General features: G+C 43.1%; 1 protein-coding gene across 2 annotated transcripts in view; it reads left to right on the top strand.

Annotated features, from left to right (window-relative positions):
• LOC117249560 (prickle-like protein 1) overlaps positions 1 to 17,140 on the top strand; it is a 41,820-nt gene extending 24,680 nt beyond the window's left edge. For both annotated transcript variants that reach the window (XM_033615289.2, XM_033615288.2), the window contains exons 2-8: positions 4,484 to 4,681; positions 6,715 to 6,828; positions 9,081 to 9,218; positions 13,219 to 13,422; positions 13,536 to 13,722; positions 14,129 to 15,121; positions 15,222 to 17,140. In XM_033615289.2, the coding sequence (XP_033471180.1) occupies positions 4,496 to 4,681; positions 6,715 to 6,828; positions 9,081 to 9,218; positions 13,219 to 13,422; positions 13,536 to 13,722; positions 14,129 to 15,121; positions 15,222 to 16,177 (2,778 nt within the window). In that variant the 5' untranslated portion in view covers positions 4,484 to 4,495 and the 3' untranslated portion in view covers positions 16,178 to 17,140. The remainder of the gene's footprint in view (positions 1 to 4,483; positions 4,682 to 6,714; positions 6,829 to 9,080; positions 9,219 to 13,218; positions 13,423 to 13,535; positions 13,723 to 14,128; positions 15,122 to 15,221) is intronic.
• The last annotated feature ends 616 nt before the right edge of the window (positions 17,141 to 17,756 follow it).

The following is a 17,756-nucleotide window of genomic DNA, read 5'->3' as shown; positions in this document are numbered from 1 at the left end:
GCCAAGATGGCGCCTGTTCAGTCCAGTATAATTGCTCAACTGGTGCATACGCCAAAAAAGTTAATAGCTTCTAGGACTACTTCTGCAATTTGCCGCCCACTGAATGTGTGCAATAGTGTGTCTCCCAGTGGCCCTGCCTGCAAGTTCCCTCTTGGCCCCGAGACGTTACATTGTGATGACATCACAGATTTTTAAATCGCTTTTGGTTCAAAGAAAGTTTTACAAATATAAAATTTCATGGATTGAGAATTTACAAAAAAAGGAGTCATAACTGACATTGTTTGCAGTTAGAGGCGTCCTGTCAACAGTTTTACTGATGTCTCTGACAATGACGTTTTTTCGCTGCAATTACATTAATGGCCACTGGGAGAAATTGGACGCTATCTGAGCTGCTCTCTTTGGGGTGTGGGTAAGATTTGACAGTACTTGCATTCGCTAGCATGACATGGTTGGTATCAATGGATACCCTTTAGGTTGTCTAGTTTCACATGATAGCACAACCTTAGCGCTAGCTTCAAAAATAAGTTAATCATGAGTATGAGTAAATTACTTAATTTTGTCTAAGCCTGGGTCTATAATAAGGACCAAGTACCAATTTTCCTTTGTGATTTCTCCACTGATGTATGATACAAAACTGGAGACCGTTTTTTGGTCTTGATTTTCTAAGCGGGTCTCTGCACTGCTAAAAACTTAACAGGAAGTGATCTTTTCCCCACGCCATAGTCTGAACAACAGACCAGAAGTTGACTTCAAAAATCAATAATGAAAATAGTCAAATACCAAACAGTCCAATATATGTTCCACAAATTTGGGAAAGAAGTTAAGCTAACTTTTTCATCATGCATAAGGAGGTGTTTCGATGTTTTCAGTGACCTTAAAATGGTTTCATGTTGTCTTCTTAGTGTGAGCACAACATAATCAGCCCAGTCATAGCCAGTTTGTAAAATGTGACGGTGCACATGTTTTGTGGTGATGCTGGCCCTGTGGCTTTGGGTGTCACATGTCGGAACCCCTTGCATCAGCAAATCTCATGTCTACATTTTTGCTGTCAACCAAACCTGCACTTACATTGTCACCAGAAAAACAGAAGCATGAATGAGAACTCATTCCAAAACTCCAATACTACATAAATATGTCTCACAAACATTGAGATACTTCATCTAATGGCAGAAATCTTGTCTGAACTAGGTTAGGCGAGATAAAGCAGGACAGGTCAAGAAAAGCTTCTGGGTGATAACATTATCTGTCCTACCATAAAACCTGATAGATTAGTCACTGAAGAACAAAGCGACAGTCAAATACCCTTTTGTTCTGTGATAAGAGCCTCGGTTTGACTTTTAACAGCATTTCTGATCTGTAAATTCAGTGTTTTGAGGCCCTGGGCTTCATTCAACTGTATGCTAATTGAGGTAACACTAACACTTCCCCAGTCTTGTTACATTTGACTGCTAGGTGAGGGCGTGTTGGCGGCCTTGAGGACAGGGTTGATATTTCTTTGAGGATGGGGCTGTGGATTGTGAACTGACACAAGCAAGATAATCATTCTTTAGTGGATCAATACATTATCAAAGGAATGGTGAGCTCAAAGCACGGTGAACTATGACAACAATTTAGGATGTAAAGAGGTTGGTAGGCAGGGTGCAGCATTTGTAATGTTTACCATCATTTGCTGATTGCTAATTCCACTGTGAATGTACCATTTAGGCTATGTAAAATCAATCTTGAAGATTTCCTGGCTGATTTGGCGACGCCTGTAGTCACTGGTGGTAAAGCTTAATACTCCAGGTCACAGTTCTGGGGGCAGCAGAACAAACTTTTGTTGTTTTAACAAAGAAATCAGGCAATAATTATCCTTTTTCCATCATTCTGTGAGCAACCATGATCTGATTTTATCAGACAGCAGGGCAGAAAGGATCAGAAAGAATCGGTTATCTTGCTAAGGGCGTTGACACACCAAGCCAACGGTCAGCTGTCGTTTGATGTTGGGCCATCAGTGAGCATCCATTATCTGCAATGTGGCGTGCATCATTAGCGCTAGCCTGCCTTTGTTGACTCTTTTCGGTCAATTCAGAATATTGAATTCACATCAAAGCCAGTGGAGCCCGTCGGTTTATGAAATCACTCTGATTTGCATGTCAGCTCAGTGCACCGGAAGAGAAAAGGAAGTGAGGAAAGTAAACAAAAAATAATAATTTTCAGCCCTTGAGCTTTTTAGCAGAAACAGTTCATAATTATTTGTGTTGTTTGCGAGTGTCATTTGTTCTTTCAACATCTGTTTGTGTTCCTAATGTGCTAACTGGCTAATTAGTATCTTGAATCCATCACAACGGTCCAGGGGTTTCCCTTTTTGAATGACGAATACAGACTACTGCCGCCTGATGGCATGGAGAGTTATTTCCTCACACAGAGGCGTAGAATATACATGCTAGTTGGCTGTTTACTGTAGTCTTTGCGGCGTGTTCAGGCGTAACTTTTTGGCAGAGATAGGTGACTTGAGGTGATGTAACAGTCGACCTTCGTCACCACTAGTTCTTTGATGTTGGTTTGGTTTATCTTGGCCTTAACAGCTCACTGTGGCTGCTCCTCCTTGTTCCATTACTCCCTGTAATATTTCATACTAGTCCAATCTCACTGACAAACACATTGCATTTCCTGTGACCCATTCATAATAAAAGTCAACTTGTGTTTTGCCAGTTAAATCGGTGGGCCACAGGCTCAGTCACCATTGTGTTACCTCATTTGTGGATAGATAGAGACTTAACAGCCATTTCTTTAAATGGAAATCTTCAGAATTATTACTTCAACACATTGAGCTTGAAGTTTGAGGTTGAATTCAGAATTTTTCAAACTTTTTTTAAAGGTTAAACAGAGATCTTAGCCCTCTTCCCCACCCCAGTCATTTCCATAGTCCCTAAGTATCACCTGGCATAACCATTGGTCAACTTATGTCCTGTATTGTAGGCATCGGGACTTGCTTGAGTTTCTTAAATTGAATTTAAGTGAGAAACTTCGGAGAGAAACTCAAGCAAGTCCAGTTGCCTACGATATATGGCGACAATGTAGCACTTAAGATTCCCATGACCTGGATGACTTTGAATCTTCACCGACAAGCACTGGTCTGCATGAATTCAACTGACTACTCAGCAGTCACAGTTAACAGCTATAACGTTTGGTCTATAGAGTCCATCAAGGCCCTAATGTCCCTCAAACTGCTGCTTTTGTGTAAAAGATCAAACCTACATGAGGTTTGGAGGGCCTGTGTGAAGTTGCTGACCGTTTTCCTCCCCAAACAAGTTCTATTCTGGCACATATTTGCATGTCAAAGAGGCAAAGCGGGGCAAATCACAAGTGACGTTTTCAACACCTTGAGACCAAAGTGCTGCTATCAGGCTGAGAGGACTCTGAAGAACATGGCTGCTGTGATAAGAGGGCTACTGCCGAAGGCGGGAGACACACAACGACGAGACAGATTAATCCCCATTCATGCTACAGTCCAACTGTTATCAGCTTGTCAGGGGGATGAAAGAAAAGCTGGTGAAAGTGAATTCATGCCACAGCAGTCCGACTGCAGGTTGCTTTAAAGGCTTATCATTCGTCTTTTAGAAGATTTATATGACATTTGTCGACACTTCTTTTGTTGTTTTTTGCATTTTCTTGATCATAGATGTCCATGTAAGCAAAAGCGATTTCCTTCTCATAGCTGTAAATCACCGCCCCAGCACAACACGTGTCTCACAACCTTGAGTACTTTGTAGCACAGTGGATAAGAGCAACACATGTTTGGTGGGGAACAGCTGGAAATTTCTGCTGAAGCGTTACAATCACAGTGTAAAAGAAATGACGTACCTATTCATCTTTGTTCACTGATGCACTGATTATCTTCACTTATCTTCCGTGCAAGATAAGCACAGTAAGGATGTATTGGTTGGTTGCTGAATAAGTGGGCCATACTGGAAAAAGCCTGCAATGCTTTTCCATTATAAATCACCCCAAGTTTGTCTTAAGTTCCCTTTGAAGGTGGTCAAGTGGTATTTTGGCCACTTTATCAAGCATGATTCTGTTAAGGATAAACAGAGGAAGTATGACATACCACACTAAGGAGATGGAAAATAACGTTAGTTATTCTTGAGAGTGATTCAAGAGGTTGAATTGTGAAAGGATGGTGTGATAAGTTATGGAGAAACTCGTCTCTGCTTTCCTGTTTTTAACCAACCAGTCTCTGCTCTCCAGTGTTTGTTCTGGCTATTATGTTCAACTCTGAAAATACTGCTTGGGAAAAAACAATCTTGTTGAGAATCACAGACATTAAAACTATTTTACAGATTTGCCTAAGTGCAAAAACTCCTAGATCAGCAGGATCCCAGGCAATCAGTGACAAGAGGCGACAAGTTAAAAGTCAGTTTTGGGTGTGATAAAACAAAGGAAGGATAGAAAATGGCATGTTCTATAAATGTGATTCCTGAATCCTCCTTTTTATCCACAGCGCCTGTGTGTGATGAACCTAGAACGCAGCGAAAGAGGGGAGCGCCCTTCTCCCAGAGGCCCGGAGATGGAGCCCCGTGCTGGGGGAAAGATGGGGAAGATATCTGTGGGCTTCCAGAGGAGCTCCACCTCAGATGACGACTCTGGGTGTGCGTTGGAGGAGTACGCATGGGTGCCACCGGGACTCAGGCCTGAGCAGGTAGGAATTTCAGCTTTAGTTTATTGAAACTGCACATCACCCACAGAGTCTCCATACACACTAACCAGGATTATTGTATCTAGCCTACTTGTCAAGATAAAACAGTCAGTGATTTTTTTTCTCAGCTGGTGAAATTAGGAGAGATGTTTCCTGGAGATGAGGTAGCTCGAGGACCGTCTCTGTCATATGAGACTCATGATAAAACGCATGTGCTCTTGAAGAAAAGGGGAAGATAAATGAATTTCTGGCACTCATGCGTGGAGCAGGAACAGATGCATTTGAGTTAAGCTAAAAAGTCTTTATTTCAAAACCCTAAGGCCTTCATCAGGATGCAAAAGGTGGACAGGAGTCAAGCAAACATTTTATGAGCTTGGTAGGGGAAGTCACCCAATCATAATTAATAAGTGAGCACAGGAGTGAGCACAGGTGGGTGACAGTTGATTACAATGAGAGGCCATTTTGAAGGTGACATGCCTCCACAAGTGTTCAGAAAAAGAAATCTGTACTAAAATGAGAACTTGATGAGCACCAATCTGCAAATTTTGTGTTCTTTTTTCTTGTATTTTTGTGCCGCACTTTTCGATTGCTTTGACTCGAATGGTCTCCAGATTCTCCCAACTCCACGATACCCATCAATGCTCTAGCGCAGTGGTTCCCAACTGGTCCAGCCACAGGGTCCAGGTTTAACCTTAGCCTTTCATTCAAGGTCCACACAGTTTAATACATTTATTGTCATACATTTCACACAATAACAAACAAGGCAACGGTGGAGGAAGTCAGAAAACTGTACCTTTTAATGGAGGCAGCGTTGTAGGTGGCGAGGTCAATGCGGCGATTACATAGCCTCGTCCTGACATGTGCATGGAGAATTCTTTTCACTACATCACTGATTCATTCCATTCCGCCATTATCTTAATTTCTTTATCGTCTCCTATGGTTGTATCTCGCTTTAAGTACACGCCACTTCCTCTACGATCTCTGGTGGTGCTGCTGTGTTTCGTCCATATCCGCTAGCTTTCAGGAAACGTGCACAGTAAGAGACGAAATGAACACAGAGTACAGACAGAAGGCATTGAGAAATGTTGAGCATAAATGAGCCCTAAGGTGAACAGCATTGCCAGTACTAGAGGTTGTACCCCAACGACAGACCAACCATTAGCTTAGCTCAACTTGTTGTTGAATTTTTTTGGATGTCATTTAGGTGCAATTTTTGGCGCCCCCCCCTGGGTGGCACCCTAGGTGGCCGCTTATGCTGTTTATTGGATGATCCGCCACTGCATTTGTATGAAAGTCAAATTTGAGGTTGTGGCGATGCTACAAATATAAATCCGAGCAGAACTTGTGTAATTTTCCTTCAGAGGGCGAGAATTTAAACCTGTATGCTGACGGCATGGGCTTTTAGTTCAAATAAGGTTATTTGTCCAGACAATCTGTTCTCCGTGCCATACGAGAGGATTAGCAGTGCCACATGCTGAAGCCTAACATCTGGCTACGGATTTTTTCACATTCATTATTCGAGATACACATGTTCTGCACGTCTCGGCCAGGAACTGTTTGCTGCCTCCAATATATTCCCATTTTTATATTCATGGAAACGCACACGGACAAACAACATTTTGTCAGTGTTTTCTTTCCCCCTGTCAGCAGGAATTAGCCTAGGCAAACATTAACCTTTCCAGTCCCTCGCTGTCTCTTGTGTGTGGAAAGATTTCACAGTCAGGCGCCTGTGACTGGATTGAGATTGACGTGTTTGCCCCACAGTGTCACAGAATAAGGACACACATATAGCAGCAGTCATTCTCCACTGATATCCAGCTGCCTTCTCCTGTGCCTGATCTCCTCTCCTCTCCTTAGTCATACTGATAACACTGCTGGATGCAACATGTCTCACTCATTTATGTGGTCTAACTGATGGCATGACACTATAGGGTCTTTTAAAGTCTGGCACTCCAAGGGTACAAATCACAGCTATGGATGGACTGACATGTAAATTCATCCTGTCCTCTAAAGTTCATTCTTCTGTCTTCATGCAGGTCCAGATGTATTTCTCCTGTCTGCCAGAGGACAAGGTGCCGTATGTCAACAGCCCTGGAGAGAAGCACAGGATCCGACAGCTCCTCTACCAGCTGCCGCCACATGACAATGAGGTAGAGATAATGAGACAGGGTGTGTGATCACACATGCCACATTGTTATGACTTTTAAAAGCTCTTTTGGGGCCAGTTGGAAAATCTTGAAGTTTGTATTTACTTCGTCAAAGTCTGATCAGTGTGTCAGGGACATTGCAGCAAGGTAATTTCATGAACTAGAACTAAGCTAAACTTAAGGCCAGGAATCAAGCCTCAATACTTTGTTTGGCATGGTCCAAAAGTGTGTCTGGTGCACACTTCAGGTGTCTGACACTTCAACTTAAACTAAAATTTGATTGGTTTTCATGGGTTACAGTTCAGTAACTCACTCCAAACCCCAGTTGGAGGGAGTTCAAGTATCTCGGGGTCTTGTTCATGAGTAAGGGTAGAATGTAGTATGAGATAGATCAGCGGTTTAGCGCAGCATCTGCAGTGATGCGAGCACTGTGCTGGAGCGTCGTGGTGAAGAGAGAGCTGAGCTGGAAGGCAAAGCTTTCGATTTACTGGTCCATGTACGTCCCAACCCTCACCTATGGTCATGAGCTCTGGGTAATGACAGAAAAAATGAGGTCTAGGATACAAGCGGCCGAACTGAGTTTCCTTAGAAGGGTAGCTGGGCTCAGCTTTAGAGATAGGGTAAGGAACTCGGACATCTGGAGGGAGCTCGGAGTTGAGCCGCTGCTCCTTCGCATCGAAAGGGGTCAGTTGAAGTGGTACAGGTATCAGATCAGGATGCCTCTGGGGCGCCTTCCATTAGAGGTGGTCCAGGCACATCAACGTGGTCTAATTCTTGTGAACACAGTAGCTCAAGAACAATGACAATTTTTTTTGTTAATTTGGCACAAACGTCCACTTGGACTCGAGAATGAATCAATTACAATTTGGCGGTCAACAGTCGAGACTCAAGTAGCTGCTAAAGTCATAAGTAATGAAGGTGTTGTCAAGGATTAAGTTTCAGTTGAAGTGCAAATGCTGAATGAAGTTGACAATCCAGTTTTAAGTTTCAAACACTGAAAGGAGTCAAAATGAACGTGATAAATGATGACGTATATGTCAGTTGAAGTGGACAGAAATTAGAGCCACTACAAGTGTATGAACTGACAGACAGTGTCAGTTAAAGTGTCATTGGAAGGGTTAGCACTGAAAGCAGTTGGAGAGAATTTTGTATGAACAGTGGGAGTAAGTTTTCAAATGCTTTTACCGCACTTCAACTGATTTCACCTGCTTTTGGCTCTTAAAATTCAAAAGGCAATTCAACTGCAACTCCCATAAAAACATCTCCCACGCAAAAAAAGTTACATTTTAAAACATTTTCATTTGTTTACAGTCTTAACAGTCGAGTCAAATTTTCCTCAGAAAATGTATAATTTTTTAATTTTATTTAATGAGATTGCATTGCTTTCAGGCTAAGTTCTTGTACTGCTGCTTGTATTTAAACACAATTAAAGTTTGGCTTTTTTGTTACATGAAAAACTATACGCAGCCCTAACGAAACTAAAAAGCCAGCACCTGAGTAAAGCCTTTACAATCTTGCCAGCCTTTTCTTTTAAATCTAAAACAATGGCCACATTCCCCCGACCCTCTTGTGACAGTAAAGTACATGCCAGCCTCTTGTGTATAATAGTTTTATGGTGTATAAACCTGCACTCCTTTCACATCTGTGTTAGTAGAGTTTACATTAGGAGATATGGTGGTGGGGTTATCACCAGAGGGGAGGGACGGTGGGGGGCTACCGTCTGATGGAGGTGGTCTCCATATACACACACTGAAAATACACAAAAGGAACGCTAAACACAAATACACACACAGTGTTTGACTGTGCGGTTTTATGATGTTTGTCGGCAGACCTGTGGGTTGAGGGAGCAAACTGCGTAACTGTGGTTCGAAAGGGATAAGCACTGAGTGTGTATTGTGTGTTAAAAGGAGAGACAGTGAGCGTGTGTGTGAGCTCACACGCCGGCATCGTTTACTGTTGTTTAGAGCTGGTTGTTAGGATAGTCTTGGTCTTTTATCTGGGCCTTCATCACCATCTCTAAACACAGAGAAATGGTTTGTGTATCACGCCATCCTTTCAACGCAGCCTTGAAGGGGAATTAGCTTTAATTAAACCATTTTCCAGCCATATATGGACTGCGTGTCATGCACTTTCCCGTCGCTGCGAGCGAAGATGAAAGCTAAACCATCAGCAGTAATGGGTAGAAGTGCTAAATCGACCTCTGTGTGCTTTTTACTTTGTCAACTCCACTCATCGCTCTCTTCTCTCTTTACCAGGTGCGTTACTGCCACTCTCTGACGGAGGAGGAGAAGAGGGAGATCCACATGTTCAGTGCCCAGAGGAAGAGGGAGGCACTGGGGAGAGGAACACCCAAGATCCTGCCCCGAGCTCTGCACCACACCCGCTGTGAAAATGTAGGTGCCACATGTGGATACCCATGAGCACACACACACACGCATATGCGCACATGTAGCCAACTTGCGTCATTTAAGCGCTCACATAGCCACAAGGTAAGCTCGCAGTTCCGAGGAAACCAACTTGTGGGTCTTAAGTTATTTATATCGCGAGCAGCTAACACCCATCATCCCATCCCAGCGCACAGCAGCCCGAGGCACCATCCTGATTGGCTAATGTGATGGTTTTAATCACAGACATAAACCTCCTCATTAGGGCAAGAGAGGAAGCGGGGAAATTGGGAGGCTCACGCTCAAGCCGAGCGAAGAAGCCAGTTCCTCACGAGGAATTTCCTGCCGCCCGTCTATATCTCAGCATGACTAAAACGAACGGTACTGTAGATTAACAAGGAATTCTTGCATAGAATCCTTATTTTTCCAAACAAGTCACAGTATGTGGCACATTACTCCACATCTACTGGTATGATTACACTTAGCTCAGTTTAGAACATGCAGCTGGTTGTAAGACCTTTTCTAGAAACAGAGTTTTGCCTGCTTCTGCATTTGTCTCTGAAAACTCTTGAACAAAGTTCTGGATCATGGTGATCTCTTTTACACGAATGCATCTGGGCATTGCTCACACATGTTAGATACTGTACTGAGATTTGTTACGAATTGTAAAACCCTCACTCATCGTTGTATGCTTTATTACCCAGTTTGACTTTATACATTTACAAATACCAATGACTGAGCCTACAAAAGGTCAAAGACAGCCAACCAGTATGTTCCTAGTGCAAGGACTGAGCTGGGAAGGAAGGCTTTTATGTGCTCTGCTCCTCTCACCGGGAATAGCCTCCAAAAAGATTTGACACCAAGAGAATCGGTCTTTTAAAGACCGATTCAGACCGATTCCTGATTTTAAAGCTCTCATCTGTACATGGGTGAATAAATAGGTTGGTAGTTTTCATTGTGCTCAGGCATTTTAATATTTCAACATGTTAATGTATGTCCTCTATGTTTTTATTGTGGTTATTGTTGTTTGTAATTTGTTTTATGCAGCTGTCTTGGTCAGTGGGACTTGCCAAGTTAAACTGGGTTAAATAAAAGGTCATATGCCCAAGGTTGAGGTCACTGTGACCTTGTCTTCCTAATTCTTGTGAACGTGATACCCCAAGAACACCTTGAGAGAGTTTTTTAAAATTTGGCACAAATGTTCACTTGGTCTCAACATTGAACCAATTAGATTTTGGTGGCCAAAGGTCAAGGTCAGTGTGAACTCGTCTCGCTAATTCTTGTGAATGTGATATCTCAAGAACACTTTTAAAGGAATTTCTTAAAATTGGGCACAAACATCCACATGGACTCAATATTGAACTGATTAGATATTGGTGGCCACAGGTCAAGGTCACTGTGACCTCATATTGCTAATTCTTGTAAACACAATACCTCAAGAACACCTTGAGGGATTTTTTTAAATTTGGCAAAAATGTCCACTTGGACTCAAGAATGAATCAGTTAGAATTTGGTGGTTAAAAGTCAAAACTCAAGGTCACTGTAACCTCGCAAAACATGTTTTTGGCCATAACTCAAGAACTCATATGCTAATGGTGACAAACTTTCATACTAATGTCTGATAGGATAAAATTCTGATGTGATGACATATCCAAAAGGTCAAAGGTCAGCTTCACAGTGTCATCATACTATACTGCATAAAACAGTATTCTGGCCATTACTCAACATCTTAACTCAGGAACAGAAGGGGAGAAATTTGGTCAGATACTGAATTGGTGACTCTAATCTTGGGTGTCCACCTTGGAACTGTGCTGACTTTAAAGATCTTCTGGAGATGTTTTCACAGAAAGGGATTTAAACTGTGAGTCCAACTTGACTAGTTCACAGGCAGTAATTCAGGTTATCCTCTGTGTGGAACTGTCAAAGATTTTAGAAATCCAAAATATTTTTCTATTAGTGTGGTGAGGGGAGCCTTGAGATGACCTTCATCTTTAGACATGCTGGTTGAAATCATAACAAGCTACGAACAAACACAACACTGGAAACAATCCTAAAACCCGACCTCTGTTTCCTACTCTTGATTAGGTGAATTAAACATAACAAACATGCAGTGCCATTCAAGCTGTCCCTGATTGTTTGTCTAAAACTTTCCTTTCACTGCAACAAATATAAATATTGGTGTTATGTGGCTTCCGGAAAATCGAGCCTTGACCAGTTAGTACACCACATCCTCTCCCGGGCATCCGGGATGAGCGAGCCAGCCATGTTAATTCCCCGGACAGGCAGATGAAGTCTGTCATCACCCAAACACAGATGCTACTACAGGGATACAAGGTCACACACACATGCACTGAAATGACGCCTCAGACACACGCATCCTGAAACATACTGAACATGCATGTGTATCCACATATGCTCTGCAATCACACAACCAACCATTCACTCATCCTAAACACATGTGGACACTGATACATTCGAGCAATCATTTGCACACATACTGCACATGCTCATGTAGTCAGAACCATATATCATGAAGACTTGGGTTTACACGCACATGTACACACATTCATACACACTTTTCGGGCTCCAGTTTCCTGGTGGGGACACACAACACCCTCCTTATCCAAGGCCCCTGTCTGTCCACCCTGGCAATAATGGTTAACAGCTGGGCATGCGATCCCATAGCTGCCTATGGGTGTCCCATAGCTCTGCTGGGTTATATTCAGACACGCTCTTACGATCTCTGTGGAGTCATATGATCTTTTGACTCAGGACCAAGGCCAGCGTATTCTGTTAAAGGACAAAAATGCTGTCAGATTCCTCAGCAACACCTACTGAATAGTTGATGACTTGCCAAGTCATACCAAAGTGAATCAGCCACCAATTAAAAGAGTAACAAGTAATTTTAGTTTGTCGCGCAACCTTGCTGGTAAAGCAGTCATGCTATAACGATAGATTTATCAGTGTTTTGCTTCCAACCCATTTACTTTCAAAATTATTTTTCAAAGTTTTGCATTTGCCTCCATGTTAATGCAAAGAGTTCTCCTCAAGAACACGCTTGTCGCCCTTTTCCACCAACATGGAGCTGGTTTCAGCAGTTCCCGCACCTAACTATTAAGAGCATTTAAACCAAAAAGAAATTGGTTCAAATCACGAGTAACTGGTTCTTAGCTGGAACCAAAACACAGCAGGTTTCCTCACCCTTAAGTGTGAACTGTGACGACATCAGTGGGTGTCATATTCTACAGGTTGAAAAGAGAGGTTGGAGAAGGCAACAGTGAAGAAGTCAAGTGAGAGACTGTTTGAAGAAACAGCGTGCAGTAGTCTCATTAGTAGTTGGTCCATGCTTGTTGTTTTGGATAAAAAGAAATATCTGTACACATCCTTGATTACAGTAGTTTTGCTATTAACTGTTAGATATGTGAGCTTGTTTCCTAGATGGCACCAAGGTTCCAAGAATCCTGTAGGGCACTGGTTCAAGAACCAGAGCTTATTTGGTGGAAATGGATTATGGGTGGGGTTGTCACAGTTGCAGGCAATCGTATGTTAAAGATTAACTTGCACTGTCCATGTTATCAACTGTTTCTGCATTTCTGTTATGATTGTCATGACTGTATGATTCACTGATGTGTTTTGAATGGATCATATTCCTTTGGCACTTGCAGTGTGATCAACTGTTGTATGGCCTTCTATGTGTTAGCACCACTGCAATTGAAACACCATCAGATATGTGATATATTTTGAAAAGTTATCTCCATAATCTCTCTTTTGTTTATGTTGCATTCCTCATGTGTCACAGGCATCGAATGTACCACATATCTATTTTTAAATGTCATTCCTGTATGTGATTGTCTCTGTTTATTTTCACAGTTTCATTTTCAGGGCAGCATACCTACTATCAGATTTATTATTAATGCACATATGCATTGTAAGTCACTTTGAAAAACTGCATCAGCAAGATGCTGGAAATATAAATCTCATGGATCATCTGTTGTTTTCTGTTTGTCAGTGTACTGGAGGCATCAGTGGAGGGGAGATGGCAATTTTCGCCTCCAGAGCAGGACCTGGCCCCTGCTGGCATCCAGCGTGCTTTGTGTGTGCCACGTGTCAAGAGCTGCTTGTGGATCTGATATACTTCTACTACAATGGAAAGATCTTCTGTGGACGACACCATGCTGAGCTTCTAAAACCACGATGCTCTTCTTGTGACGAGGTAAGACGCAGTAATAGCACCACCCACTTGTTTTTCAATGACCCTTTCCAATGTTAGCACCATAGTCTGTGGAGTTTCACAGAGCTAACAACTGTTTATGTGTTTCACTTTAGATCATTTTTGCGGATGAGTGCACTGAAGCAGAGGGTCGTCACTGGCACATGAAGCACTTTGCCTGTTTTGAGTGTGAGACCATGCTCGGGGGGCAACGATACATCATGAAAGATGGCCGACCCTACTGTACTGGGTGCTTTGAGTCACTGTATGCAGAGTACTGTGAGGCCTGTGGTGAAAACATTGGTGAGTTATATTTGTGAGGTACTGCTTACTTGTTTTCAAGGAGGTTATGTTTTTGGCTTGTATGTGTCAGTAGAATTAAGGAAAAGCTTTTAGCCTTATTTCTTGAAACTTGTTGGAAGAGTGTAGCATGGGCCAAGGAAGGATCCCTTAAATTTTGGAGCAGATCCGAATGAAAGGACAGATGCATAAATTATTTGTGACTATCATTAACATTGCAAGATATTGCATCTGGCCTTGGCAGAGGTCTGCACTCTCCAAGTGCCCTCCTAGTTTCTAGATTAAAAGAAAGAACCAAACTTTATATACCCAAGGTCAAACACAAGATCATGCTGATGTATTTCTTTAACTTCTTGTGCAGAATTACCTAATCTTATGCTATTTTTCTCTTCATGCTACCATCATTTAGGTGTTGACCATGCCCAGATGACCTATGAAGGTGTACACTGGCATGCCTCAGACCAGTGCTTCTGTTGTGCCCAGTGCAAGACATCCTTGCTGGGTTGTCCCTTCCTACCAAAGCAGGGTCGCATCTATTGCTCAAAGGCCTGCAGCCAGGGGGAAGACATTCATGCCTCCGACTCGTCTGACTCTGCCTTCCAGTCTGCCCGCTCACGTGAGTCACGTCGCAGTGTGCGCATGGGGAAGAGCAGCAGGCCTGCTGAACAGTGGAGACAGTCGCAGCTGTTTAACCCTCCTGCTGTCGTACCCCCGTTTGAGTACAGAGATGGAGAGGGTGATGGAGATGCTGATTGCGACATTGGTATCATTGGGCGTAAGCTGGCCCGTCAAGGCCTGGAGGACGAGAGGTTCTGGCGGGAGCGGGAGGAGCAGGATGCTGGTGGAGAGGAGGATCCAGAGGAATGGGCCCAGCATGAGGACTATATGACTCAGCTCCTTCTCAAGTTTGGGGACCGCGGAATGCTACATCAGCTTCAGCAGCCATCCCTTCAATCTCCCAGCCCCAGCAGTGATAGAAACAGGTTAATAAGTGTCTCTGACCCCTGGCTAAAGCCTGATACTGCATCTATGGGGGTTACTGCGTCCTCGCCCACCCCTGCCAGTCCCACTCAGAGCCAGACTTCTAATCAATCCCGAGCCAACAGCCTTAGCCCTGGACTGATGAGCAAGAAGAACCTGCCTGAAATGTACTGGGCTCAGTCACAGGATGGGTTGGGAGACTCAGCATATGGAAGTCACCCAGGTCCTGCTAGTGCCAGAAAGATCCAAGAGCTGGAGCTGGACCAGGATCAGGACCAATCTGAGACAGGAAGACAGGCCTTCTGGCCAGACACCAGGCAGTGGTATGAAGATTCCCTCGAGTGTATCGCTGATGAGCTGAGGAAAGCTGAGCAGGGTGCTGGAGATTCCATGGACTCCCTGGCGCTCTCGAATATAACTGGTAAGGAGACCGCTGTTTGCTTGTGTGCAATGGAAAAACTGTGCTTTCTCTTTATATGAATAGATGTTCAAAACACGTCTTTTCTGCTTGCTCTTTTTAGGTGCATCAGTGGATGGAGACAGCAGGGATAGACCTATAGTCTACACCCTTGCCATTCAGGGTCCCTCAGTGGCAGATGACTGTGAGAAAATGAGCAACATGGGAACGTTTAATTCATCTCATCTTCACCACAGTTCCAACTCTCTCAACCTTAACATAGAGAAGGGAGATGATGAGGAGGTAGCATTGGCAATGAGGGGAGGACCCCCAGGAGGACTTCTCTCATTGTCCCCACGTTCAGAAGACCTCCCTCCTTCCTTTGTCCATGCTCCAGCTCTGAGGAGGAGCAAGTCCCAGTCCAGGCCTCCTCAGATGGTCAAGTTCTCAGAAGACACTGTGGACAATGGATATAATGACGGGTTTGATGTCAGTATTAGAAAGCATCCCATGAGTGAGAAGCCACAACGGAGGGTGTATTGCCCAGATGAGATGGGCCGAGAAAGAAGTCGCCCATCGAGCCACCATGGGCGCAGCAGGCAGCACCACCACCGACAAGGCCGGCACCACAGGAGCCGCAAAACTCGCTCGGACAACAACCTTCACATGGTGCCTTTGGAGAAAGCACAGAGGCTGTATGAGCCCCAGCAGCAGGGTTTGGTAAACCCTCCTTGTGGTGCCATGCTCCTTCAGCATCCTGCACACAGGCTGCCCTTGGCCTACTCCCAAACCAGATCTGACTATTTGCTTCAGGGCTCAGCTCAAGGAGACCCACGAGTTGAGCATTTCATGGGTCTCTACAGAGACGAGGATGACTTTTGCTCTACTTGCTCCTCCTCATCGTCGGACTCTGAGGAGGAGGGTTATTTCCTGGGCCAGCCAATCCCTAAGCCTCGTGTGGCTGGGCGCTACTACGCTGAGGACTACCCTACAAGGGTTACAGCCCTCTCTCCCCAGAGCCTCGGCTCACAGACTGGTCGCAGAAAGAGCCACCGCTCCAAAAACTGTATCATCTCTTAACAGCTTAGAGTGCATTTACATTATAACCTGCACTAGACTTAGCAATAAAGTCAGATTTCCTGATCATTATAGTTTTGCAGATGAAATCTGGGTTTAGAGAGGCAGTTTAAAGCAACCCATGTGCACAGACTGTGGATTTTGCCCTAACAGAAGGTGCATGGCCAACTGTCAAGATGCATATCATATTTTAGGCCCAAATCTACTGAAAGAACAAATCCATCAAAACTGCTAAGACAGATCTGTGTAACATATTGTCAAAATCATTTTTTGTGTATGTGCAAATTTGGCCTATATACTTACTGAATTTTAGCACTAACATGACGCACCCGTAAAGTTACAAGTCTTTCTTTAGACAGTGCAGACCAGAATTATGCAGAGCTGGCAGAGTGGTGATATTTTTTCTTTAATTTCAACATTTGCCTTTGAGTTTTTAAAAAAAATGTTTGATGTTAAGTTTCGCAGCATTATCTTTGTGTGCATTAAAATGGCAACACAGTGTACACAGAGGCTGATAAAGTAGAAAATAGAAACAAACCAAATAATTATTTAATGCATAATAGTACAGAATGATAATGTATATACTAAGTTAAGATTTTAATACTGGTATTTTTATATCCGTGTTTTAAAGAATTGTTTCTGTTGAAGTGTATGATAGAAAAAAATAGCAGTTGTAATGGTAAACAAACAGACCTCCTTAATATTTCATGAGAAACAAACAAAGAAGGTGCCACTTCATAAACTGTGCTCTCTTAACAGTTAAGTGCCATGTTACTCGGTAACAATGTCTATTATCACATATATTCCACAATGCTCAATATTGGTGTAGAAAATATGAAACGAATGGCGGCAACATCTGCATTTTCCATATTCAGCTGAACTGTTCACTACCCTTGCTCTGACATAACCAGCTAAATGCTTTGTGATGTAAAGACGCTTGTAATAAATATTTTTTCTCCTCTCAAAGCTTCAGGAATTATTGTTTTTTCTCACATTTCTGACATATATTCATGTTCAAATGTGATTTTTTGTGACCCTTAGATTGGTGGTTCCCAACTGGCAGGTCTCGGTTCCATTCTGAATGTACCGCAAGTGACTCGCAAATGTGTCAAGTTTGTAAAAAACACGCTTTATTTTGAGATACAGTGAATTTCCAGCACAGAGCTTTTATTTTGAAGTGCGGTTTCCTGCTGTAGAGTGAGTGACTAACTGACAGCTATTTTACAGATACAAAACTAGCTTGACGTCATGGCCACATGTAAGTACGATGCTGAATATATTAAACTGTGTGGACCTTGACTAAGCAGAAATCTGGACCTCATGACGGGACCAGTTGGGAACCAATGTCTTGGACTGCAGTGGAGTGGAGTAGCATTCTTTCAAACATCTGTAAAATGCCTACATTTCTATCTATACTTAAAGATACTTATGGAACATAGACACCTTAAGTGTTGACTGGTCGATTAAACATTGCTACCTTTGCTAGTCACCAGAAATACCTGTAGTAATGTGCACATTTAAATCAAATATTAACATAAGCTGCACTGACATGTCATTATAATTTAATGGTGCTATAAAAAAT

Source organism: Epinephelus lanceolatus, chromosome 23 (assembly GCF_041903045.1).
Source record: "Epinephelus lanceolatus isolate andai-2023 chromosome 23, ASM4190304v1, whole genome shotgun sequence".
NCBI classification, from domain to species: Eukaryota; Metazoa; Chordata; class Actinopteri; order Perciformes; family Serranidae; genus Epinephelus; species Epinephelus lanceolatus.
This window is presented reverse-complemented; position numbering and strand designations above follow the sequence as displayed.